Source organism: Cygnus atratus, chromosome 6, assembly GCF_013377495.2.
Source record: "Cygnus atratus isolate AKBS03 ecotype Queensland, Australia chromosome 6, CAtr_DNAZoo_HiC_assembly, whole genome shotgun sequence".
Lineage (NCBI taxonomy): Eukaryota > Metazoa > Chordata > Aves > Anseriformes > Anatidae > Cygnus > Cygnus atratus.
The window spans coordinates 40,533,862-40,559,975 of NC_066367.1; the positions used below are offsets into that span (position 1 = coordinate 40,533,862).

A 26,114-nucleotide genomic window follows, 5' to 3' on the forward strand; every position below is an offset into this window, starting at 1 on the left:
GGTGCTGCCGCGGCCGCTCTCGCGAGAGCCGGGCACGGGCGGGGCGCAGGGGGTGACTGACAGCCGTGGGGGCCCGGCGCCGTCGCCATTGTGCTGCGGGGAGAGGCGGCTGGCTCGGCGAGGACGCCTGCGGGCCCGGCTCCTCCGGTGACCCTGGGTGTGCGCGCCCGCGGCAGTGAGTAGGGGCTCGGCCGCGGCCTCGGGGTGGGGGGGGGGATGGCCCTGCCCTGGGGGCTCGGCTCGGGCCCGCGCGCCGCCTGGAGCCCGCGGCTCGGGGCCGGGGAACCATTTTGTGTCGGGGCCGGCCCTCGGCTCCCTCGTCCCCGGCCCCGCAGAGCGCTTCTGGCGGGAAGGCGCCTCCGAGAGCTCCGCCGCCGCGCCCCGGGCCCCCGCGCCCCTCGCCTCCTGGGGGCGCCCCTGCCTCGCGGGGTGGGGGCAGAGCGCTCGGCGCCGCCCTCGGGGCCAGGCCGGGCGCGGCCGCCGGCCCCCGGCCTCCCCCCGCCGGCCGCGGGGCGGCGCCGTGCCGCTGCGCGGGGCCCCGGCTCCGGGGCGGGAGCGGCAGGGGTGCTGGCACCCGCCGCGGCGGCGCGGGGAGGCGGTCGGCTCTGGCAGGTGTCTTTCTTGACCCGGGGAGGCTGTCGAGGTGCTGCCGATCTTGCGGCTGCAGGTTGGGAAAAAATCGTGAGCAACGTGTCGCGCGGCCGGAGGAAATAGCCCCCGAGGTCTACGTGGCTTGTCGATAAGACATATTTCGTGAGCAAAGGTGGAGGAAGGCCGCGCGATCAGGAATTGGGTCACCGGTTGTGTATTGCGTCAAAGGATACAGAAGCCTGTAGCCGTAAAAGTTCAAGTTTTAACTAGTAGCATCACCACGTAGTTCAAAGGTAGAAAGCCTCCGTTTATGGGCTGGGAGTGAGGCGTGTACAGCGCTCTGAGTGAGGATACAAGAATGCTTTAAGCTGTTAGCAGAAGGTGTGGTAGCTAGTAAGGGCCTCCCTTGCTGGTGGACAGAATACATCAGATCTCTCCCTCCTCTCTCGGTAGAGGGGGGTTAGGCCACCAGAGAAGAAGTGAGAAGTCCCAATTTTAAACGTTTGGTGTTATATTTACCTTTTGAAATTACTCAGCTTTCCTGTAAAGAGCTATCAATTTTGGTTTCAATTGGTTAATGTCTGTCTGTGGCTAGGTTAGATCTAGTTGATCTAGTAGTTGGAGGAATCACAGCTTAAGAAGGGCAGGGTGTTAGAGCTGTCTATTCAAAATAGGCAGTTCAGCTCCACCTCCCAGATAAAACATGGTCATCTCTTTTCCGTGTACAACTGAAATTTAAACTTTGACTTCAGAAGTTGTGTTTTTACCCAGTCTTGAGATGCATCGTGTAGTGCCTTGCACCTGAAAACACAGGAGCCCAGATTCTTCCATGGTGTTTTGTGTGCAGAGTTGAATACCACTGTATGAGCTGATGTAATATTATGCTTTGATGAGTGTTTCTCACACCCTACTCCATTTCCTATTTCTCTGCTGTATAGCCCATCCACAAATTGTCGGATAGCAGCATGAGTAGTATCAAAATATGGAAGTCACAGAGAAGCCAGAAATGTGGTTTGTCAAGATAGTGAGTTGAGGTTGCACGATGAAGGATGTGGCAGGTGTTGTATTTGAGTAAGGTGTTGTTTTCCTTTCTGGCAACAACAGCCTTTTAAACCAGTTCAGGTTGTAACGCGATTTTTTCTTATTTGTTCCTTAAAAAAGTTGTTTAAGCATTTTTCAGTCTCACTGCCTTCTGTGTAAATTCAAATGACTACTTCATCATTATAGAACTTGCTACAGCATGTTAATCATCAGTTGGGGTTTGGTGAATTTCTTTGCACGTAAAGAAAATGTTTGAGGTTTTAAACTTGAGTGACATTGCGTTTGTTCAAAACAAAAACAAACAGACAAAAAAAACACACCTCAAGGTACTGTGATATTGTAAAAGGGAACCATTTTAATGCCGAAATACCCTGTAAAACTGATGTTTCCCCTTTCAGGCGAGTATTCTTGTGACTTAAATAATGATTTTTTTAAATGGCGAGATCACAGAATCACAGAATGTTAGGGATTGGAAGGGACCTTGAAAGATCACCTAGTCCAGTCCCCCTGCCGGAGGAGGAACACCCAGATCAGGTCACACAGGAACGTGTCCAGGCGGGTTTTGAATATATCCAGGGAAGGAGACTCCACAGCCCCCCTGGGCAGCCTGTTCCAGTGCTCTGTCACCCTCACCGTGAAAAAGTTTTGTGTCATACTTAAGCGGAACCTCCTATGTTCCAGCTTGCACTCATTGCCCCTTGTCCTGTCATTGGGTGTCACCAAGAAGAGCCTGGCTCCGTCTTCCTGACACTCGCCCTTTACATATTTATAAATATAAACAAGGTCACCCCTCAGTCTCCTCTTCTCCAAGCTAAAGAGACCCAGCTCCCTCAGCCTTCCCCCGTAAGGGAGATGCTCCACTCCCTTAATCATCCTCATGGCTCTGCATGGGACTCTCTCAAGCAGTTCCCTGTCCTTCCTGAACTGAGGGGCCCAGAACTTCACTCTTAGCCAAGTACTTCATCGTACAAAGTTGGATCCCTTAATCTGCATGCCTGTCCCATAGAGCCTGCCACTTTTACTTTGCGTTAAGGTAAAATATAGACAAGCACTATTTTGGATGTCAAATCTCATCAAGACCTACAGCTGTCTTGTCTTACCCACACCGTAGTCTATATTACTGTGACATGGGATTAATTTAGCTTCAGAGTTTTCAACTTGAATGATCGCTTCTTCACACCTAGTGCAGCTTCAGGCAAGTACTAGACCTGCAGTGCGCGTTATGACAGATTACTCTAGAGCTTAAAGTAACCACCATCTTAGTGTCTTCCTTAATGTTACAGACGTTACAAAGAAATGTGATTGTTTTATTGCACAGATAATCTATAGAATGTGGTGTGGTTTAGATGATTAGATTTGTTGTTAGTGAATTTCCTTAAATTCATGTGATTGACAGAGCTCTTCTATGCTGTGGAATGTCGCTCAGAACTTTAGTATCAATACAACTGTATTTACAAGTTTGAGAGTTATATACTATTGCCCAGTACTTACTTAGGGGTTTAAATGTGACTTGGGAAGCTTAACCATTGCATGATTTTTAGGTTCATAATCCAAGGTTAGGCAAATGAGAAGTTCAGATTCCTAAATTGACCTTGCTAAATTGATTAGATATCATCTCTGGCAAAAGTAAGCATATGGGTTGCTAATGTCTGAAGTATGATCTAGTAACTGGCATGTCTCTCCCTACTACAAGCAAGTAGCTCTTCTGTACCGTCTGAGAATCCACCTATATCTATTGGTTTAAGTGTTTGCTTAAACTTATGTTTGTTATGCTTTAAGTTACACGTCTTTTTTTCTCTTTTTTTCTTTCTTTTTTTTTTTTTTTTTTTACAAAAAGTTCTACTAGCAAGATTAAGCATTTAGACTACTTTATGTCGTGTCCTCCGTTGTAAAGCTAATGACTGAACGTGTACCGGAGCAGTGGCTAAAAACCTTCCTTTGAGGAAATCAGTAGTTGGATTTTTCACTTGTTCAACAGTTTGATCAATGGACATCTGTACAAACTAACTTTTACCAGGAGAGTATTGAGTAGTCCTGGGTACATGAACTCAACTTGTAACTGCAGCCAGGCATTGGGAATGTCAGGATTGCTGCAGAAGCTTTTCAGAGACTGTTATGGATGAACGTAGCTGAATATGAGGAAATAACTGTACTGTATTGATTTTTTTTTCCCTAATACATCTTTTTCCCATTGCTACTCTCAGAAGGCAAGGTCAGAATTACAAGTCGTGAAATAAAACAGATTGTACCACTTCTGCAAATCACCTGCACTGATGCAGTTCTCAGCCGTCTGTTTTAAGAGCCGTTAGCTGTCATGCACCTCTTCCTGCACCACACAACTGTGGATGCTGTAATGCTGTGAAATTTATTTAAGAGCTATTTTTCGTGGTGTAATTCTTTCTGTACTGTCCTGAGGAGGAAGAATATTAGAAAACCAGTTATCTATTTATCTAGAGCTCTTAAGCAATGTTAAGTTGAAATATCCTTTAAAGGACAGGAATGACAGGATCACTTCTCATGTGGAAAAGGCACCAGCATTTGTTTTAAAATACCTAGAAATACCAACAGAGCAAATATTAACTCAAAAATAAATTTGTATATACATGTGAGACCACATACTGTGGTTTTATAAATGAATTTTCATGGTAGTTGTCTTGGAGAAGTGAAATATTTCTTTGAGACGGGTAGAGTAGTTTAACAGGAAAGTGAAGTTTCACAGTTCTGACCCTGAAGAATAAGCCTGAGTGTAGTTTCTGCAAGTAGTTAGTTGATCTTCTCATGTTGTAGATGTGGCACGTTAACAGAAAAGTTACTTCTGACTTTAAGAAACCAGAGGATTCTTTCTGTGACTTCTGGTTCATTTTTGTGCTAACGTTACTGCTGCAGAGTTCTTAAGGGAGTCCCACTTACAGTATAAGAGTAAGAATGTAAGTAATATAATAACAAGAATATCAAAAGCAGCTATGTTCCTAGTTTTCTAACAGTGAATGGGAGGGGGTGTATGGAAGAGGTACAGAAACCTGAGAAAGAATTCATTTCCACATCTTACTGACCAGACCAAAGCTCTGTGTAAATATGTGTCTGTGTGCGAGTAATATTTCTGTTACACTTGAAAACAATTGCGCATGTTTTGTGTGTAGGTCCCTGCTTTTGAAAGAACAAGTAATAAGCGTGTCCTTCTACAGGGTACAAAAAATGGAATCTAAACCCTCAAGAATTCCTCGGAGGATATCTCTTCAGGCCTCCAGCGCTCCAATAGCATCCCGACCATTAACTGGAAACAGTTTAGCTGGGGCATATAGTGCAAGAGAATCTTCACGGAGATTAGACTCTGGATACCAGGTAATGTGTTTTGACTCTTTCTGTGAAGCATACATTCATTTAATGTTTGTTTCTCACAGAGAAAAACCCTAGAGTCCCTGCCCCCTCCCCCCCCCGGGGGGAATTAAAAGGAAAAGTCTCAGCCAAGGTCTTGCATTTGTGAACAAAAAACATAATTAATCATACAAGGCAATGATTTGACGATCAGGCCAGTGACAGTTTTCACAGAATCACAGAATGGCTGAGGTTGGAAGGCACCTCTGAAGATCATCGGGTCCAACACCCCCCGCCAAGCAGGATCACCTAGAGCACGTTGTGCAGGATGGCATCCAGGTGGGTTCTGAATATCTCCGAAGAGGGAGACTCCACAACCTCTCTGGGCAACCTGTGCCAATGCTCGGTCACTACTACAGTAAATAAACGTTTTTGTCATATTCAGCTGGAACTTCCTGTGTTTCAGTTTGTGCCTGTTGCCCCTTGTCCTTTTGCTGGGCACCACTGAAGAGTCCAGCTGCATCCTCTTGACACCCTCCCTTCAGATACTTGTATACGTTGATAAGATCCCCTCTGTCTTCTCTTCTCCAAGCTAAACAGGCCCAGCTCTCTCAGCCTCTCCTCGTCTGAGAAATGCTTCAGTCCGCTAATCTAGTGAACTAGTGAACCCGTGAACTAGTAGTTCTAGGTTTGACATCTTTACCTACTTTTGCTTGTAGCTCCACCTTTAAAAATCAGCTGATTGATTGAGAAAAGGGCATCCTGATACCCTTTTGCTTTAAACTAAAAGAGGGGAGGTTTAGATTGGAGATTAGGAGGAAATTCCTCACTCAGAGGGTGGTGAGGCACTGGGACAGGTTGCCCAGAGAGGCTGTGGATGCCCCATCCTTGCAGCTGTTCAAGACCAGGTTGGACGAGGCCCTGAGCAACCTGACCCAGTGGGTGGTGTCCCTGCCCATGGCAGGGGGGTTGGAACTATGTGATCTTTAAGGTCGCCTTCAACCCCGGCTGTTCTGTGATTCTATGATATGATTTTATGATACTATGGATCTGTTTTGACAGTAGTTACTGCTGTCCTAAACTTGGGTAAATAGGTGTTTCTGGTGAGGGAATGTGAGGATTTTACTGGAATGTTATGTTAATAGGGCATTATACTTCATGTGTGGATAGTGATGCATGTATAGGAATACGTTGCGGTTCTAAGAGTTAACGGTAGGATGTACTACTCTGCAGCACGTACTCACTTTGCTTTCTGTAAGAAAAGGTAAGAGGAGAACTTTCAGGTTTACATCATACTGTCCTGTCAGTATGTTAGTACAGCTACACCTGGCAATGGATAGGGCTGTGGCAGAGACCTTTGCTGTTTCGTGCCAGCCAAATTGGTTTTTCGCGGGATGAAGGTATGCTCGAGTAAGAATTCATACTTTGGAGATGCTTTCACTTTGAAAGAGTATTGTGGTAAGTATAGATTAAACTAATACAGAAATTATTTTGGGACATTTAGAAGTAACCAGAAGGCTGTTGGGTTCGATTATCTTAATTTTGTTTCTGCTCCTGTCAGCAGTTCCCACCTAAAATTTTGGGACTAGAAATGTAAGGGCGTTTTGGTCTTTGAAATTGCAGAATTTTAACTTGATGACTAAATGTTTATATTTATTGTATAAAATGGTAATGAATTCGGTCCCTGCTAACAAGCGATATGGGGCGTTGTGTTGTGTAATGCCTTTACCAGAAATAGTTTCACAAGTAACGCATCTAATTATCTTTAGTATGATGCATGTATAGCCACGTGTTACACTTTGTTATATCTAGCCTGCATGTGTTTGTTAATATGTAGGCTACAAAGAATGTCTAAGGGTAGTCTTCAGACAGTTTTGATCTATTTATTTTTTTGTATTCCTACCCATTTTTTGTAGACTGATCACTCGGTAAAACCATCTGAATAAAAAATAATAAAAAATCTAATAGTCTTGCTCTTTCATAGGGTTTATGGACCCATCCAGTCTAGACAGGATGACACTGAAAGCTTTTGGTCGGAAGAGTAGTGTCAAGCTGTGAAGCTAGATAAGTTACCAAAGTATTTTTCCACTGTTAAGGAATTAGGAGGGTTATGTACTTGATTTCATTTATTACATGAACTGCAGCATTTACACTGTGCAATGCATTATCATTTGGCTGTTTTGTGCTGAGCAACGTGCTTCTACTCTGAGGAATGACCTTTACAATACTTTCCAGGTAAAACAGACGGAAAATAATAGCAGAGAGGATCATGTTGAATCGCTTTTTTCCACTCCAATTTATAGAAGATAGCCTGAGAGCTTGTTATATGAGACTAGTGCCCAGCAGTTAAATAAATAAAACATACGCAAGCGTGCTTTAATGGAAGAAGATGGTAACTCGTCATGTTGAAAGTCGAGGTCCTTAACTCTGTCCTGTTTCTGGAGCAAGTTGGGGTAACACCCCAAAAACCCTATTGTCCACAATGAAATGAGAGGACAGATAAAGGAGGTAATTAATAGAAAAATGTCTTTCCTTTTGCCAGCGGTTTTCTTGTAAACCTGCCTCATTTCTTATTGGGTATACCTTGAGGTTTTTCATGGACGTTTCCCAATTTGTTAGTACCCCACCCTTTCCTGCATTTTCGATATTCAGATCGGATATACATTTCATTTTGAATTAGAAGATGTATATGATAAGCATGTTATTCTTCAGGAATCCGCTGTATTGAATACTTCTGGTAGAGACTGGGGAATTGGAGAAAGAGAGACCCATGAAACTGCTTGGAAGCTTACAGCGTCCTCTCCAACTCACTACTCAGGGACACTTGATCATCCACGGTCTGGAAGATTCTGGGGAAGCAGAAACAGACTGGTAATAATTTTTAATGCATAATGACTTTTTAAGAAAAGAGGGTTTTACTGTAGCCTTGCCAATCTGAAAAAATGCTAGCAGAAGCTCGCTGTAATGTTTTTAGGTAAGAAGATCTTACCAAGTCAAAATGGAGGGAAAATAAGATGGCAGTGTTAAGAAATTATTCAGAGGATGAAAATAGTAATGTATATTAATTTGACTACTAGTAGAGCCACTCACTTCAAATTTGTTTCTTAAGAAGTGACCAATCAAAAAGAAAAAAGGGCATGCATGATTGAAGTCTTATACATGCTGTAGTCCTACAAATGACAAAATTAACATTGTTTATACTCAGATTGTTTTACTGGCTTTTTCTAGGGCACGGTGGTTTTTTTGGACCTTACCAGCTTTGTGACTTGAGAACAAAGTTCGTAGTTTGGAGGATCTGTTTTAGAAAACTTAACTTAAGATATACTTACAGGTAACATAACAGTTAGTTACATGCTGCTTGCAGCATACTGTGGAAGAAAATGGAGGCCAAACTCTCACCAGACTGAGATCCAAGGCTCAGGCCTAAACAGCTTGCCTTAAGTGGCCTCCATAATCATAGAACTGAACCACAGAATGTCCCTTAACAACTCTGAAGTAGTTTGCTTCTTTGAATTGCTTATGCACTGCAGAGTCAAAATAAAATGCTTCCAGTTGCATTAGAAATAATAAAAATAGAACTGATAGTCCTTTCCAACTGAACTATTCTGAGATCTAGTCCAACTGCCTGATGATTTCCCGCTTTAAGAGGGGTAAAGCAGACAACTATGAAGACCCTTGGGGGTAGATAGCAAACTTGAAAATTCTGTTCGCTTGAAAACTGAGAGGGCTTTTGGGTACCTAAGGATACTTGAACCGTAAGTAGGTGTCCGTTTTCGTACACTTACTTAAAAGGTGAATGCATGGTCAGAAAAGTGAGGAGTGTGGAAAACTATGGGGATGGTGGCCTACAGGAGTAATCCTAGTAAATGGCTATAGATATAGTTGGAGCCTCTGGTTGTAGTTGGCCCGTGTATATCCAGTTAAGCTAGTGCTGTTGGCTTTTCGAAGTGAGAGGATTTTTTTTCCTTTTAAGATAAATTTTTCTCTTAAATTATGTTTTGATGCGGGTGAACATTGCAGAAGGCTTGAACTTCCACTTGTCAAATAGCAAGCAATTAAAAGATAAATTATGTTAAACACATAATTTGAGGGAAAATTAACCTATTTTCATACTTGGTTTGTGATGTAAGATTCTGTGTCTGACCCTCTTGTCTTTTACGATGGGGAAAGGGAAATAATTAGATACTAATTTCAAAAAATGAAAAGCATTGGCATAAGCTCAGAAAAAAACATTAAAATAAAACACAAGTGAACAGTTAATTTGTTTGGCCAATTAACAAGCTTGGTTTCAAATACTGTCTGGTAGAAGAACAAACAGTTTGATCAAAGTCAAGTTTTTGGTATCCAAAAATCTTGGCTGTGAGTAACCAGACTAACTTCATGGGCTAACACACTTTCCTTTCTTTTTCTCTTTTTTTTTTCCCGTCAGTACTAGGAAGGCTATATACTGCAAAAATTGTTTTTTACTTTTTACACTATTTCAGTTGAGCTTAGGCTTAATAAAAAAGCTTGTACTTTCCCGGTACAAAAAAGACAGGGATCTCCTGGAAAGAGCCCAGCGGAGGGCCACAAAGATGATACAGGGCCTGGAGCATCTCCCCTATGAGGAAAGGCCTAGAGACTTGGGTCTGCTCAGCCTTGAGAAAAGAAGATGGAGAGGGGATCTTATTAATGTTTATAAATACCTTAAGTGTGAGAGACAGAGGGATTTGGCCAACCTCTTTTCAGTGGTTTGTGGGGACAGGACCAGGGGCAGTGATCACAAAATGGATCACAAAGTTCTGCACCAACATGAGAAAGAATTTCACAGTGAGGGTGACGGAGCACTGGGACAGGCTGCCTGGGGAGGTTGTGGAGTCTCCTTCTCTAGAGATATTCAAGGCCCATCTGGATGCCTACCTGGGCAACCTGCTCTAGGGAACCTGCTTTGGCAGGGGGGTTGGACCCGATGATCTCATGAGGTCCCTTCCAACCCCTACAATTCTGTTATTAATGTAATCAAAATGCATCTGGTCTAAACACCTTAATAGAAACTAGAGCTACCTCCTAGCTAAGTATATTTTAGGTTGTTAAAAGATGAGCAGGGTTTGTTAAACTACTAAATAATAAAGGTAATCAGTTACAGCCATTTCTGAAATAGAAAATTATCTTTGCTTTGTGATCCTTAAACCTATGTTTGGGCATTTTTATGATATCTTAAGAGTCAGGATTATCTTTCTGCTCTTTAAATGTCATCCGTCTAAAAAAGAAAAGGTGCTGATTGTAGTAGAAACCAGCTTTAGATGTGGAACTGCCTTGAATAAACCTGATAATGCTGTCAAGAGCACAAGCATAAATTCTATAATATTTTTAAATAAAAAAAGACTTTGCGTCTTAAAGTTATTCTTTGCTGGTCTTGTGGGGTTTATGTTATGTATGCTATTTTTCAGTATTGTAGGCTGTGGAAGGTACACCTGAAATACTGTATCCATAATTATATTTTTTTTTTGTGTGTTATTTCAGTCTACATCTTCCTCCTCTCATTTTACATCTGGGTGTTATGGTGAGACTGAGAGAACTCAGGGAGCATATTCAAGACTGCATAACCAGCAGCAAGATAGTGATTCAAAGAGACCTAAGCTGTCCTGTACGTCTACCTCTTCTGTGAGAAATAATGGCTTGACTGCCTTTTCAGGTGAGAGGCTGATTACTAGAGCTGAGCTACATGAGAGTTGTCTGAGAGTAAGATCAGGTCTTACTTAGTTGGAAACAACTTGCTTTGAAATACTATGTTTCTGTTATTCTTCAGTATTAAAAACATCATGGTCAATAGAAGAGCAATTTCACATTGACAGTAGTGCATGAAATAGTGAGAATGCTGTTAATGTGTTTGAAAACTCATTAGTACTCATGGAACTTCAACATTAGCTGTACCTATTCCATTTGCAGTGAAGTTGGACTTCACGTTTCAAATAGATCTGAAGTGGTTAAGATTTCAAGGAAAGAATGAGTGCACTTGTTATGTATGATTTCAGGAGACTAATTGTGTTAGTAAACCTGCATGTGTCTTACAGCAGAAAGAAAATCTTTATGTACTTAGCTCTGCGTTTCAAGAAGCATAGTGCCATAGCTGGTTAGAATGTTGTTGGTAGGGGGTCAGGCCCTACTGAAAAATAACTTTCTTTCCTAAACTATTTCTACAAGCCAGGCAAAAATTAACATTGTACATGAGGAACTCTTCCAGGAAAAACTGAGATTCTCATTAAAGCTGTAAATAACTGTGATATTTGGTTAGATGTAATTTAAGCAAATACTTGGATAACTGTAATTTAAGCAATATACTACCAATGGTCTAAAGGCCAGGAAATAATGACAAGCTTCTACTGAAAGCATTTCTAGAATGTTTTGAAACAGACCCTTAGAGCCATTCAGATTACCTTGTGTGTATAGACCAATTTTGTTTTTATAGAATTACATGGCTATCCAAATAAAACTTAATACGTTCTTACTTAAAACCCTGTACTGTAGATACTTTCTTACTCTTGTGTTAATGGCAGTCATATTATTAACATTATTGTTATGATCTGGGACATGTCTGTCCACTTTTGGATTGGTCATCACCCTGTTGACCAATGAATGCCTAAATATGGATTTAGAAGTTAACAGTATAATAAATTCATGGTGGATTTTTCAGAGCCAATGAAGGATTTTTTTTTTTTTTGAACGAGTTCTGTTCACAGCTTAAGCATGTATAGTTCCTGATTTAGTTGTTGGAGCTATTATTGAAAAACAAATTGAGCTTTTACCTTTTGTCTCTGTAATATGAGCAAGAACAGTATTTGTCACTGTTCTTAAGAGTTGTGTTTAAAACGCTCTTAAGCTTCAGATGTCTTTTTGGAAAGTCAATCTTAGGAACGCTTAAGAAGTTTCATTAGAATGGCAGCATTTATTAAATCTCGAGTTGCGGTTTTGCCTAACGTGAAGCTACCTAGTAATTAGCTGTCACTGGAATACAAGACCCTACTTCCCTTCTCTTGTCCTGTATGACTGTTACAGGGTCTGACTCTTCACAAAAGTATTACTGCTTTTTTTTTCCTGGGTTAGCTTTCAGAACCAACTGCATGGTTAAGTGAGTTGCCATCAGCAGTGGAGTGGTGCTGTATTCTTAGCTTTTTGTTGGTAACTGGCCACTTGATCAGCTTAATGGTATTGCTAAACTCCCCCTTAATACAATATAACCAGAGTGCATGCTAAAGTACCAGCTTTAATGGATTTTAAAATTATTATAAAAACATGGCATATTTTCTTTTCCTAGATGCCTCTTGGAGGTATAGTAGGATTCCTAGATCTTCATCTGTGATGCTCGGTTCTCTGGGAACTGAGCTGGTGAGAGAGCGAAGAGAGTTAGAAAGAAGAACAGATATGTCCATTAATGATCTGGTGGATCACAGTTACAGAAGCAATGACTTTTCATCTTCAACATGTATGTATTGTAAAAATGATAACTTGTAAACACATAGGCTGCATGCCTGTTACTTTCTTCCCATGTGCTTTTCATATTTTCCTCAAAACACCAAGGCAAAAGATCTATTTAATTTAAAGGTATTCTTTTAAATAAAGCTGTTTGGCCACTCTTCACGTGTTCACTAAAACCATCAAAAGATAAATGAATGGTCTAGCTTACATAGATGCATTCAGTCATAAGAAAATGGTATCAGCGTTTGCCACGGTAACAGTGTGAATATTCATTAAGTCTCCTTTCTCCTTGTGTATTTTAAGATTTCTTTTTATTTAGCCACATGGAAATAAATTAAAAAAGTTATTTGACTCAAAGAATTTCCACCAAGGCACTCACCCATATCTCTTTCCATTGTGTTTTTTGAGTGTTTATTAGGGAGAACTGCTAGATCGTTGACAATACAAGTGAATAAATACATGTACTATAGTAAGTGAGAGATCTGTTCAATGGTATCTACTAGGACTAGTATGAATTTCTGTGTTGTCACTTTCACTTTCTCCCTCTTTGGATTGTTGTGGTCTGAGGGGGTCGCTAGTCATTGGTCTTCATCGATACCCTTTTTGCAGATGCAGTAGTGGTATTTTATATGCAGAAGTTAAAACAACAACAATCTTTTTGCATATATAGAAGATGAGTAGAAAAGATTAAAAACCAGTTTCAAATCTCATCCTGCAGTTTTGCCTTGCCAGAAGAGTATGTTTTAATGTTGTCATACTCTACATGACTTTAAATAAGTGGAAAATGGGGAGTGTACCTGGTAGAGCCTAATGGGAGAAAAGGATTGGTGGGTAGGCTTGCTTTGTATTGTCTGTGCTGCCTTTCTAGCTGTAGTGCCCCCGTCAAGTGCTATAAAAGTAACTCCTGACTGTGTTCTCTGCTTTGTCGTCAAAACCACATGGCAAATGCTTAGCATCTATGTAGATGTTTCCTTCCTTAGGATATGCCAGATGCATAAACCTCAGCTTCAATAATAAAATAATATGATTGCAGTGCAGAACCTGTAAAAAAAAAAAAATCACATGAAAGGTTAGGAAGAACTTCTTTACCAAAAGGATTGTTAGGCATTGCAATGGGCTGCCCAGGGAAGTGGTTGAGTCACCATCCCTGGAGGTGCTTAAAAGATGTTTAGATGTAGAGCTTAGTGATATGGTTTAGTCAAGGACTTGTTAGTGTTAGGTCAGAGGTTGGACTAGGTGGTCTTGGAGGTCTCTTCCAACCTAGATGATTCTGTTTCAATCTCAGAATAACTGAAGAAAACTTCTACCTCCTACCTTAATCTACCAATGCCTGTTAAGTATTTAGAGTGTTAAAGGAAATGAAAAGTGATTTCCCTTGCTATGAGGTTAGCGTGCATCTGCTGTCCACTTTCCAGCCAAGTCTAGCTATTCTGCGAGAAAGAAGACTATCCTTCTCAGCTGCTTCACTTAATGTCACCTAGACTTGAGCTACAGTAGAATTCTGCGTTGAGGAATGTATGTAGTAATGACAAAAATTATGGTTTTAAGAAAACAATGTAAATAAACATACTTAAAGCAGTGGAGGGGACGGCCGTGTGGTCATAGTTATCTAACTGGCTATATGTGATTAAGGTAATTGAGAGAGCAACTATGATTAGTAATACAGGATGATTATTAGTAGTTTGATCATGCTTAAGCTGCTTGCATAGCTGGATCTGCAACTGAAGTTGTTGTATTTCTTTGAGAGAAGCAGTAGTTAGTTGATAGAATTGTAGAATCATTTAAATTGGAAAAGACCCGTAAGATTATCAAGTCTAACTATCACCTAATGCTACTCTATCCAACACTAAACCATGTCCCTAAATGCTACATCCACATGTCTTAAATATCTCCAGGGAGGATGACTCCACCACATCACTGGGCAGCCTGTTCCAATGCCTAATCACTGTTTCCATGAAGAAATTCTTCCTGATATCTTATTAAAACCTCCTGTTGCAAGTTGAGGCTGCTTCCTAACGGTCCTATCACTTCTTGTCTGAGAAGAGAGACTGACACCCACCTTGCTTACAACCTCCTTTCATGTAGTTGGAGAGAACAACGAGGTCTTTCCTCAATCTCCTTTTCTACAGACTAAACTGCCCCAGTTCCGTCAGCCACTCCTCATAGGTCTTGTTTTCTAGTCCCTTCACTAGCATTGTTGCTATTCTTTAAACATGTTGCAGCAACTCAACATCTTTCTTGCAGTGAGGGGCTCAAAACTGACCATGGTACTCAAGGTGTAGGCTCACCACTGTTGAGTATAGAGGGACAGTCACTTCCCTAGTCCTGCTGGCCACACTTTTTCTGATGGAGGCCAGGATGGGCACAATATTGGCTCATTTGCAGCTGGCTGTCAACCAGCATCCCCAGGTCCTTTTCTGAAGGGCAACTGTCTAACCACTCTCTATCAAGCCTATATATATATATATATATATACATATGTACATATGGCTGCATGGGGTTGTCGTGACAACCTAAGCAGGGCAGTTGGCATTTACTCTTGTTGAGTGCGATACAATGGGATGCAGCCTGTTGATCCAGCCTATCCAGATCAATCTGCAGAGTCTTCCTGCCCTCAAACAGATGAATGCTCCTGCCCAGCTTGGTGTCATCTGCAAACTTAACTGAGGGTGCAGTTGATCCCCTCATCCAGATTGTTGATAAAATTATTAAGCAAAACTGGGCCTAATACTGAGCCCTGGGGAACGCAGCTTATGACTGACATCCAACCAGATTTAATTTCATTCACAATGACGCTTTGTCTGGACATCCTTCTAGATTTTTGCCTAGTGAACAGTACATCCAACCAAGCCCTGAGAGTTAGTGGGAGACAGTATCAAGTGCTTTGGTAAAAGTCCAAGTAAACAGTATCACAGCCTTTCCTTTGTCTGCTAAGTGTGTCATCTCTCCGTAGAAGGAGATTGTACCAGTCAGGTAAGACCTGTCTTTCATAATGCCACGCTGACTGGGTCTGATCACCTGGGTGTCCTGTACATGCCATGCAATAGCACTCAGGATGATCTGCTCCATGACCTTGCCTGGCACTGAGGTTAGACTGACAGGCCTGTAATTCCCCAAGTCCTCCTTCCTGCCCTTCATGTAGATAGGTGTTGCATTTGCTAACCTCCAGTCAGATGGGACCTCACTGGTTAGCCAGGACTGCTGATAGGTTGTTCAAAGTGGCTTAGTGAGCACTTCCGCCAGCTTTTTCAATACCCTTGAGTGAATCCTTTGTGGCCCAATAAATCTGTGTGAGTTCAAGAGGTGTAGTAGATCGTTAACCATTTCCCATTGGGTTATAATGGCTTCATTCTGTTCTGTGTGTCTTCCAGCTTAGCAGGCTGGGTACCCTGAGAAAAATTAGTCTTACTAAAGACTGAGGCAAAGAAGGCATTAAGTACTTGAGCTCAGCCTCATCTCTCATCACTATGTTTTCCCTCGCATCCAGTAAGGGATTGAGACTTTGTTTAGTGCTCCGAAGTTTTGTTGCTCATGTATTTATAAAAACATTTTTAATTAACTCATTTTAGCCAAACTAGTGCAGTTGCAGTGTTCTTAGGTTACTATTTTTATGTTTTAGTTCTTTTTTAAAAGAAATGTAATAACCCCCCCTAAAATCTTCAGACTAGCAAGGTTTGACTTGCTAGAGGTAGAATATTATGATTCTAAGATGTACATTTAATTTAGATACTATTCAATTTCTGTTATCCGAAGTCATTAATTTTATGCTACCTTTAAGCAGTGTTTTTGACTGCAGTTCGTGATGCTCTTCTGCAGAGAGTAGCTTGTAATAGATGGAGAATATACTTGATGTTTCCCATGCATTTTTTTTTTCAGATGATTTGGTGTCTGCTACATTGCTGATGTTTATTAATGTTAATTAACCTGTCTTTCTCAGTATACAGGCAGAATGGACCATTAAGTTATTAAATAGTACTGTATATGGACTTTTTTTTTTCAATGTAAGTGTTCTTATATAACTTCTAACAGATGGTTAGTGTTCACCGTTTTCATATTGGTATAAGACAGTGAGTCATACCTTGATAGACTGAAGATTTTAGGGGGGGTTAGATTCCAGACAGAGTTATCAGACTGAAAATGGGCTTGTTTTCAGTTTAACATCAGAATTATGAGAAGTAAGTTTAAACTTAATATTGCTCTGGAGTTTACCTGCCAAATTTGAAACAATTTTGTGAAAGGATCACAAAATCCTGAACTTTTGCATTGACATTTAAGAGTTATCCATCTGGTATGTAAGAATTAGAGCACATCTTGTTATAGTTTTCCTCTGCTTTCCTGCAACAGATCTTCAGGATAGGCCTGCCTCTTCATACGCAGAGGGAGCAAGACCAAAAGAGAATTCATTAAGCGCTTTGAGGCTGAATGCATCCATGAACCAACAGTTGCCTTCTGATCGTCAGCCATCTTTTTTCAACAGAGACTCTAACATAAACTCTTCAAGATCGAGCTATTCTTCAAGACAAAGGAGAAATGAAATGGAATCTCCCCAGAGGAGCATGCAGCCAGCATTTTCTCATACTGCCATTAGAGAAGAAATTCCTTCCTCAAGTGGTTCTGAAAGGGTTTTATCTTCTCAGAGGTCATTAAATGAGGCTGCTGCTGACAGCGAAGGGAGGCGCACAACCAGACAGCTGCTGTCTCGTTTAGCATCTAGTATGTCATCTACATTTTTCTCTCGAAGATCTACCCAGGATTCATTGCATACAAGGTCATTAGGTTCTGAAGAGTCATCTGTTGTCCCAAGAGTTCAAGCTTCTGCCATGTCTAGTGCTAATGGAGCTGCAACTCCAGAAACGCCAGGACTTCAGACATCTGAAGCTTCTCAGGGATTTAGTTTTCTTAGACGAAGATGGGGTTTATCAGGAATTTCACAGAATCTTAACTCTGATTCGGACGGGGAAAGCTACAGACCAGACTCTGAAAGCAGGAGCACAGGATCCTGGTTGTCGTCATCTTTGAGGAACAGATGTACACCTCTCTTCTCCAGAAGAAGGAGAGAAGGAAGAGACGAGTCTGCAAGGATCTCTACCTCTGATACAACTGCTAGATCGCAACATGTCTTCAGAAGAAGAGAGTCAGGTGAGGAGACCTCTCTTGAAGCATCAGATAGCCCGCCTAGGGCTTCTGTTAGCAGACCATCAACACCTGCAGTATCTGGTATTCCTACAGCTACTGCCTCCCCACCAGATTCAACGCACAGCAGGAGAAGTTCGGGAATTCTGCCTGGTTCTCTCTTTCGCTTTGCAGTGCCTCCAACATTAGGAAGCAGTCTGTCTGACAATCTTATGATAACTGTAGATATTATTCCCTCTGGCTGGAATCAGTCTGAAGGACAAGAAAGTGATAAGTCTAAAATACCACCTTCAAGAGATCCAGAAAGACTCCAGAAAATTAAAGAGAGGTAAATTAGTATGTTCTTTTGAGATAATTAAATGTACTTGACTTAGCATGAGAGGGTTTTATGTAACCTTGATGTTAAAAGGTACTTTCCTTCAGAGAAGGATGCAACTCACAGCTGTCACCTACAGGCTCGCTTTTGTCTTTAGAGAAACTTGTATTAATCCTCACAGGTTTGAGAACAGTTGGAGGACAGAAATTGTTGTCAAAAAATCGTACATGAAACGTGTCACAGTGTTTTGTTGATATTCCTTCCTGTTCAGTCTGCTTTTAGAAGATTCTGAAGATGAAGAGGGTGACTTATGTAGAATCTGTCAGATGTCGTCTGCAAGTTCTGACAACCTTTTAATAGAGCCATGCAAATGCACTGGAAGTCTTCAGTATGTTCACCAGGAGTGTATGAAAAAATGGCTGCAGTCCAAGATTAATTCAGGTAAAGGAGACAACAGACTGTGGTAAATGTCTGGGTATGGTGGGAGACTTAGCAGTACGATTGCTCTTAATGACATTAAGACACATTTTTGAAAAAGCAACAGTTGGGGAGAAAAAAGTGTGTGTGTGTGTGTGTGTATATATATATATATATATATATATATATAAAATAAGCAAAAAAAAAAAAAACAAAAACATTATAACACTTCAAGGCTTTTTTGGTATGTGTATGTGTGTACGCATGCACATATGTGTGCATATTTTCTCTTGTGAGTTATTTCCAAGAACGGTATCTGTCATTTATAGAACTCCATTTTTTTGTAATGCCTACTAAGATGTTAAACAGAATATAACATTGCAGAGGTCTGGGGCATGAGAAGATACTTTTAAGGGCTACTCTACCAGTTTGGGCAAGTTTGTTCCCAGCAACTCGCTGTGCATGCAGTTCTAATTATTAAGTCTCTGATAGCCAGTCTGACTTTAGCAGAGCGACAGGAATTTTAAAATCAAAAAATATTTTTCTAGTGCAACAGTTCTTGAATGCATTGTCTTTTTTATTTTTATTTTTTAACATATCTTAACTCCCGTTCGAGGCAGTTGAACAGGAATATAGATTTTTTTTAAGATACACTTCAGAAACTGCACACTGTACAGATCTTTTTATATTACTTAGAAATTGTTCAATGAACTGAAGTTCAGTATTCTTAAGACTTAAAATACATGGCCTGGTAGAGACATGAAGATCATGAAATACTTTTTACAAAAGGAAGGTGCAGTTTGTTTACTCGGCATAAGATGACCTGCATCAGAGAAAGGACATAATAAAAGCCTCAGCATGTAGGGGAACTTCATTTGAAGTGTGCAACTTTGTAGATGGAAATCAACAAATTTAAGACACAAATCCATCATAATCTTGGTTTGTTTGTTTTGTTTCTTATGAAACAACTAGTTTCAGACCTGGAACTTCAAGACAAAATCTTACTCCAATAATAACTTTAAACTATTCTAGTGTATTTACTTTTGTGTATAACCGGATTACAGTGTAGAATTCAAACAGCCCAAACAGCAATGATTTTATGCCAGGCTTTCAAGAAGTACGGTGTCCAGGCTGAACATGAAGCAAAATACATGCAGCCTGATAGAGAATAAACATTCTGTAGCATTTAAATTCTGATGGTTGTAGATGATCACTACATTTATACCAGAGACCATCGTTTCATCTAACCTTGCTTTGGGAAATAAAACCAAGAAATAGTTACAGTCTTTAGTGCTTATATAATTGTGTCCTGTATTTTAGATTGTTGCAACTTGACACTGATTTCTTAACTTCCCCCTGCACTTCCCAACCAGGTTCTTCTTTGGAAGCAGTGACTACTTGTGAACTGTGTAAGGAGAAGTTACATCTGAATCTGGAAGACTTTGATATTCATGAACTCTATAGGGCACATGCGAATGAACAAGTTAGTATATTTTGCTTAGTTTGGTAAGTGTTGATTTTGTGTTGGGAGGGCACTCCTCTTTAGAGAAGGAAAATGTTTCCCCTTTTCAGGAGGACTGATGTGCACGTAAAGTAACAAAACCATGGAACAGATATATCTCCTCAGTATTCAAATTCTATCCTACTTCTTTTTCCTATTGCTAAGCCTCCAGTAAAGGTACTATATCTCTTATCCTTAAGTGCAGATCTGCAGGTCTTTCATCTATCTTTGCAGTCTAGTGTCTTTGACACATAGGTGCAGTGGAAATCCTGCATTCACATGTATTAAATCATGATGTGTCTTTCCTTTTAGCGTTTTTGTTTGTTTGTTTGAGAACATTTTAAACACTGGTTTTAAACATACCATTAAAACTATTACTTTATTCCTTTGATTAAAGTGTAAAAACCAACTTCTTTTATAACAGAGCTTCTTGCTGCTCCTTCAAGTGCTTTTCTAAATTAAAAAAATAATAATAATAATAAAAGGTCCATTGATATTACTGTCTTTTTATAAAATGCACCATCTTATAACCACTGGATTGTGTAGTATTTTACAATGAATACATATTAGAAAGCTGGCATTGATATATCGAACTATTCAGGGGGTTTTCTGTGTTCTCTGGGCTGAATTCTGTGAATGTAGGAAGACTAATGAAATTTGCCTACCTGAGAAGTTAAAAGAAAATACAGAAAAATAACTCCAACTTTGAAATGTGTGAACTTGGCGAAACATCAGCCTCTGATTTTCTTACTGTTTAGAGTAAGCTAACTTACTCTGGTACTCTAGCTCCTTTCACCTGGGCCACATCGTGAACAGTCCGTAAGAGTGCTGTCATCTTACATTTTAGCACTACTGAGTGTTGGTTACTGTCACTGTACTTCAATAGAAGTAAGGCCTTTAAAGCTTTTTTCTAAAGAATTAACTCTAAATAATCAATTCAGCAGTAGTAGCATTTCGAAAATTTTCCTTTATTGCAGTGAAAATAATTTCTTGAAATATTTATTAACACCTACAGACAACACTTTTTCTTTCTGTAAAGTATTGGGAACACTGAAAAGAAGCCAAAAAGAAGCCAGCAAAGTATTTTGGTTTTTTTTTTTTTTTTTTCAAATGGTACAATTCTCTGCTCCTTAGATTCTTACCTGTGAACTAGTCACACTGACTTAAATAGAAAGAGTTCCACAAATAAAATCCATCTTCAAGGATAACAGGTTAGATCTGTGGTGAGTGGGAGGAACTACAAGTATAATAGCATTTTAGTAATTAATTTGTTTTTTCCTATTACATTTCCCTAACTTCCTTAGAACAACTAGAGATCAAATATGTAGTGCTTCCAATAAAATTGAATTCTTGTTCTGCCTCTTGAATCGCATGTAAATGTACTGCTAACATTCTGAATGTTTCTTTTGATCTCCTTTAAGGCAGACTATGAATTTATCAGCTCTGGTCTCTACCTTGTAGTGTTGTTACACTTATGTGAACAGCGCTTTTCTGATATGCTAGGAACTGCAAGTGAGGCCAGCACACGTGTCAGAGTAAGTATGCATTAATTTTGTGTCAGGAATTGCTCATACAGTGAACTTAGAACTATATTGTTGTCTTGAATGACTTAGGAGCTAGATACCCAAGAAGTACTACTGTTAATTAAGAGATTTTGATGTAAAATGGTCTAGATTTGTCTAATGTAGTGACACTGTTTGATTTGAAACTGAAGGGTACTACGTTATTTCAGTTACTGTGTTGCAAAATTAATTTTGTCAAGGTTATCAGTAACTGATTGCTTTGCGTGTATCTTACCATAATTGCTGGGTATTTATCCAAAACTGGAGGGTTTATCTTCCTCTGTATACAACGTTCAGTTTAGAACATTGGACCATCTGACTTGACAAACCTTTCTCATTATGGCAGTCTGCATTACAGAGGTCTGGACCTTGCTTTGTCCAGCTGCTGGACTGAGCCTTAAATAAGTACTTGAAACTGCCGAGCTATAGGATGATTTTCTGGCATTAGTCAAAACTCTTAATAATTGGGTTTGACTGGATTCTTGTCACTTAAACGCCTTGACTTAGAAGTGCAGTAAGTGCACCTTGGACCAGTAAGAGATTATCGTACAAAATCATTTCTGCATAGTGACTCTTTCAGAAATCTGTATTCTACATGTTAATTTGATACTGGATAGTGAATCTCTGTGCTCTTCGACAACTGATCCCCTGAAAGGTATATTTTTTTAAAATTGCTTAAAATAATTGGCAATATAAAGCTTGTCTAAAGCTTGTTTGAATATTTGCATAGCAGGTAGTAGGCCTTTGGAGTAGAAGCAGGGCTGTGCTCAAATCTTTTACTGCATTAGAACAGTGGTCCCCTTTCTGTACATGCCCAGTTATATAGCTTATTTTCTGTGGTTCACAAATGAAATGTCCATTAGGAAGAAATTCTTTACTCTGAGGGTGGTGAGGCACTGGAACAGGTTGCCCGGAGAAGCTGTGGATGCCCCCATCCCTGGAGCTGTTTAATGGGGCTTTGGGCAGCCTGGTCTGGTGGGAGGTGTCCCTGCCCACGGCAGGGGGTTGGAATTAGATAGTTTTAAGGTCCCTTCCAACCCAAACCATTTTATGACTGATTTTCCAAAACACACAATCTAACTGTAGCCAGCATCCAGTACAGTTTATTACCTCAAGGATATTGCAAAAGTAAGATGTTCTTAATGTTTCTGATCAGGCACAGCATTACGTAGTTGTGTGATGCTACATTTTAAACCAGTAAAGATAACCCATATGCGTTTGATACTGAAACCACAACTGGGCTATGGAAACCTCTTAGGTTATTCTTGTTTCCTTTTATTTGCTGTGTCAGCATCTGTCCTATCATTTAAACAGTGATGTAGATTGTCACTGTTCTTCTAACATTTAGCTGCCACTACTGCCTAATAGTTACCCTGATTTTAAACTTCATATTTACGGATATAATCTTCAGTGGATTTATGCTTTTTTTCAATAGCCTCGTTCAGCCAGAGGGCTCTGTTTTGCCATATAAATAGTGAAATAAATGAAATGGATTCAACTAATGAAGTCCTTGTGGGGTTACGGTTTTGTGCATTGCAATTTGTAGGAACGGTTTTCACAAAGCTGCCAATTTCTTATGTGTGTGCAACTCTCAAAATAGATGTGTCTTACAGTCATGAAGATGGGGAGGCACTAACTGCTAACAGAAGCATTTGACATAGTGTGGAAGCTGAAAAAACTGTGCAGTAGCAATTTGAAGTCTAATATGTGGGACTTTATGTTAAATTTTGTATTGATTTTGTAAGTTGAGCAAGTGGGTTAGGATAACCAACACCTGGAATGAAGCGTTGGGATATAAAAAGTGAAGAAAAGGTGAAGAAAACTTCTTTGCTAACGTGTTGCAAATTACTGCACATAAACTTTGCAACTTTTAAACTACTTTCTCTCTGCCTTGTTTCTAGTTTATTAACCTTGCAAGAACTCTTCAGGCACATATGGAAGATATTGAAAGTAGGTGCTTCCCCTCTCCTCCTCCTTCCCCCCCCATTAGATCTACTCAAAGTTAAATGAGTGCAATCCTCCTTTGCCAAGATGATTCATACTACCAAACTTAATTACTGAAAATTTGACTTTACCCAGTGCTTTTTCCAGTATCAGTAGAATTATTCTGGGTGGGAGCTGATTTTAATTCTCCACGATGGATTTCCCAATAGCATCATGACTGTGCAAGACTATGCAAGTGTTTCCTGCCAGTGATACCAAGATTCTTTGCGAGTTCATTCTAGTAGTACCTAATTATGGAAATGGTGGTGACCTTTAGGCTGTAGCCTTTTCATGAGTTCTGGTAGAAAAGAAGCATTTCAGGCTAAATTTGACTGTGCTTAAATTACCATACTTTTCTTGCCCTTTTTGTTTACCTCGTTTTCCCCGCTTTTTGGATGTACATATTCTTTGATCAGCACTGTCCACTTCTTGAATGAATTTAACAGTTCTCAATTAAGGTAGAGGATTAGCTTACTTTTCACCTAGTTGTTCTTCAGTGCGATGAAGTGAGAAAAATGTGTGCTGACCTGTGGTAAATGTAGCCTGAATCTGAGTATTATTTCTGGGCATTGTGAATAGGCAGTGGAAAGGTAATCGGTTTATCTTTTTTCTAGTGTCTGTTTGTCTGTCAACATGCAAATTTTGTATATGCATTGAGCTTTCAGTGAATAGGACGTGTTTGGAGTATGATATAAGGAATGCTGGGGGGGGGAGGATTGTTTAGTTCAAGAAGCAGCGGATTATTTCTGCGTTCAGAGCACTACGTAAGTAATATTTTCTATAACAGAGATGGATTGGAATTCAGGATTTATTCTTAAGTTATGTGTATTCTTATCATAGTAGAAATTAATCTTAGTAAGTGGCATTCCACACAGCAATTTAATCTGTATTTGACCTAGACTTTAACTTGCAGGTGAGGAATACTGACTTGAAATTTATTATTGACACCATTTGAGTTATGTTTCTCTTCTGAGAAATGTTTTTGGGAGGCTGGAGAAGTGATGAGAAAAATGTTGCTTCCCTCTTTATGTTCAGAGAGAGGACAAATTACGTGATTCAAATAATTTCAAGACTGCAGAGCTTGCTTTGGAGGACAGATTAATTCCTGTTAGGCACAAGCTAACTCTACAAACCTATTGTAGATGTTTGTACTTAGTTTTTATCACAGCTGACAAGCATGTGTTTGTCCTTTAATTCATGTTTCAATAGCAGAATCCTATGCATATGGGGACTTTATCTTACATAGACTGAAAGAATGGGGGTGGAGATAGGAGCTGCTTCCAAGTAGGACTCACTTAATTGTGTTAAGCAACAGATATATATATATACACACATATACATATATATATACACACACACAAAACATATGTGTATATATATATAAATGTAAATGTCAGAAATTTGTTTGCTTAGACTAATGAACTTTTCTAGGTATTTTAGTATAAAGATAGTTTAACCGTAGGAGTAATTTCTTCCCCTGTGTTGGGTGCAGCTGTCATAGCTTGAACATACTCTCTCTCCTCTTACTACAGTTGGAATTAGCCACTGTGAACTTTATATAAAAGTTGAATCTCTGGCATAATCATTTTTTCTTCCTTTTATTTTGAGGAGGAACAGCAGGAGGACACTGCAGTTTGTAATGTGGAATTAAGATTTAAAAATGCTATGTTTTTTCAGATGTGAGATGCATTTAAAAATTAAGCTATGAAATTATACAAGGTTTGGGGCCGGTATTACAGTCAGCTATTTATATTATGAAATCACCTTTATTTCCACTACTCATTTCAAACTAAAAGTGCTCTAGTTCTAAATTTAACAGACCTTTATGAAGGCTTCTGATTATACTGTGTTGTTCCAACAGCTTCTGAGGATGATTCTGAAGACTGATGCTGGTGGAACTGTGTTGCAAGAGACAAACGGATGTGCTGCAGAAATGCTGAACTGGCAAGAACAACATCAACGTGCATTTGTTTTTTGCTCTCCTTAGTAAAAAGTGCATTGAATATTACTGTAGTTTTTGAAGCACTGTTAAATTCAAAATCAACTGCTGCACTGTGGAACTCAGTGGATTTGAGAACTACTCAGCATGTGCAAGGATCAGATATATGTGTGTATATGTATATATATAAGGCAACTTCACTTTTTAAATGATGGTGATGTGCTTCGTTTTGGGAGACATCAGATTTTGAATATTTAAGAAAGCTATATCTCTCTTTATTTCCTTCTTACTGTAGTCACATTTCTGGTTTTGTCTATCCAGTTTGGCTCCTCTACTGGCACTACGTGGTTATTGTGGGTTTTGGGGTAAGGGCGGGCAGGGAGGGTGGGGAAGTCCATGTACCTAAGTAGCTTTTTTTTCTTTTCTTTTTTTTTAATGCCTCTTTTGCGGCCTCATATAGTAACTGATTGCTTCCAGTGTTAATGAATGAGCAGGAGGATGAGCAAGGTACAGTAGAGACTGTTTGGTTTTCAGTTTATTTGAAGAGTATTAACTCAAAAAGCAATAAGAACTTGCAGTGGTCTTCTAATACGTAGTGTTAATGATGTTTTTTTTTTATTTACCGGTTTGGAAGTTGGAGATTATATTTGATATTATGTGGGTATTCCATTATGGAATATTGCAGGTGTAAACTCTTGCATTTCAGCATTCCTGGCAGATACGCAACTCGAAAAAGACCTAAGTTTGTGTTAGTTCAATCAGACTTTTTTATGTCCCACCTTCACTGTTCAAAGCACTGGTTATCGATGTGTTTTCTAGTGTTGTCACTTCTTTATAAATAAAGTTAAAATGAGGTATGCA

The 26,114-nt window shown here is 39.9% G+C and overlaps 1 protein-coding gene across 20 annotated transcripts; it reads left to right on the top strand.

The window, feature by feature from the left end:
* Positions 1–26,114, top strand: MARCHF7 (membrane associated ring-CH-type finger 7). Of its 20 annotated transcripts, none has more exons than XM_035566012.2 (12): positions 35–175; positions 4,818–4,974; positions 7,660–7,818; positions 10,450–10,621; positions 12,242–12,409; positions 16,747–17,541; positions 17,632–17,863; positions 18,123–18,292; positions 19,642–19,751; positions 21,191–21,304; positions 23,233–23,281; positions 25,176–26,114. In XM_035566012.2, exons 2-12 carry the CDS (start codon positions 4,828–4,830, stop codon positions 25,199–25,201), a joined length of 2,142 nt encoding a protein of 713 aa, XP_035421905.1. In that variant the 5' UTR covers positions 35–175; positions 4,818–4,827; the 3' UTR covers positions 25,202–26,114. The 20 variants fall into 20 exon arrangements, with proteins under 20 accessions (XP_035421900.1, XP_035421897.1, XP_035421905.1 ...); XM_050711472.1 differs by having other exon boundaries at positions 42–175; positions 17,650–17,863; XM_050711477.1 differs by having other exon boundaries at positions 42–175; positions 17,710–17,863.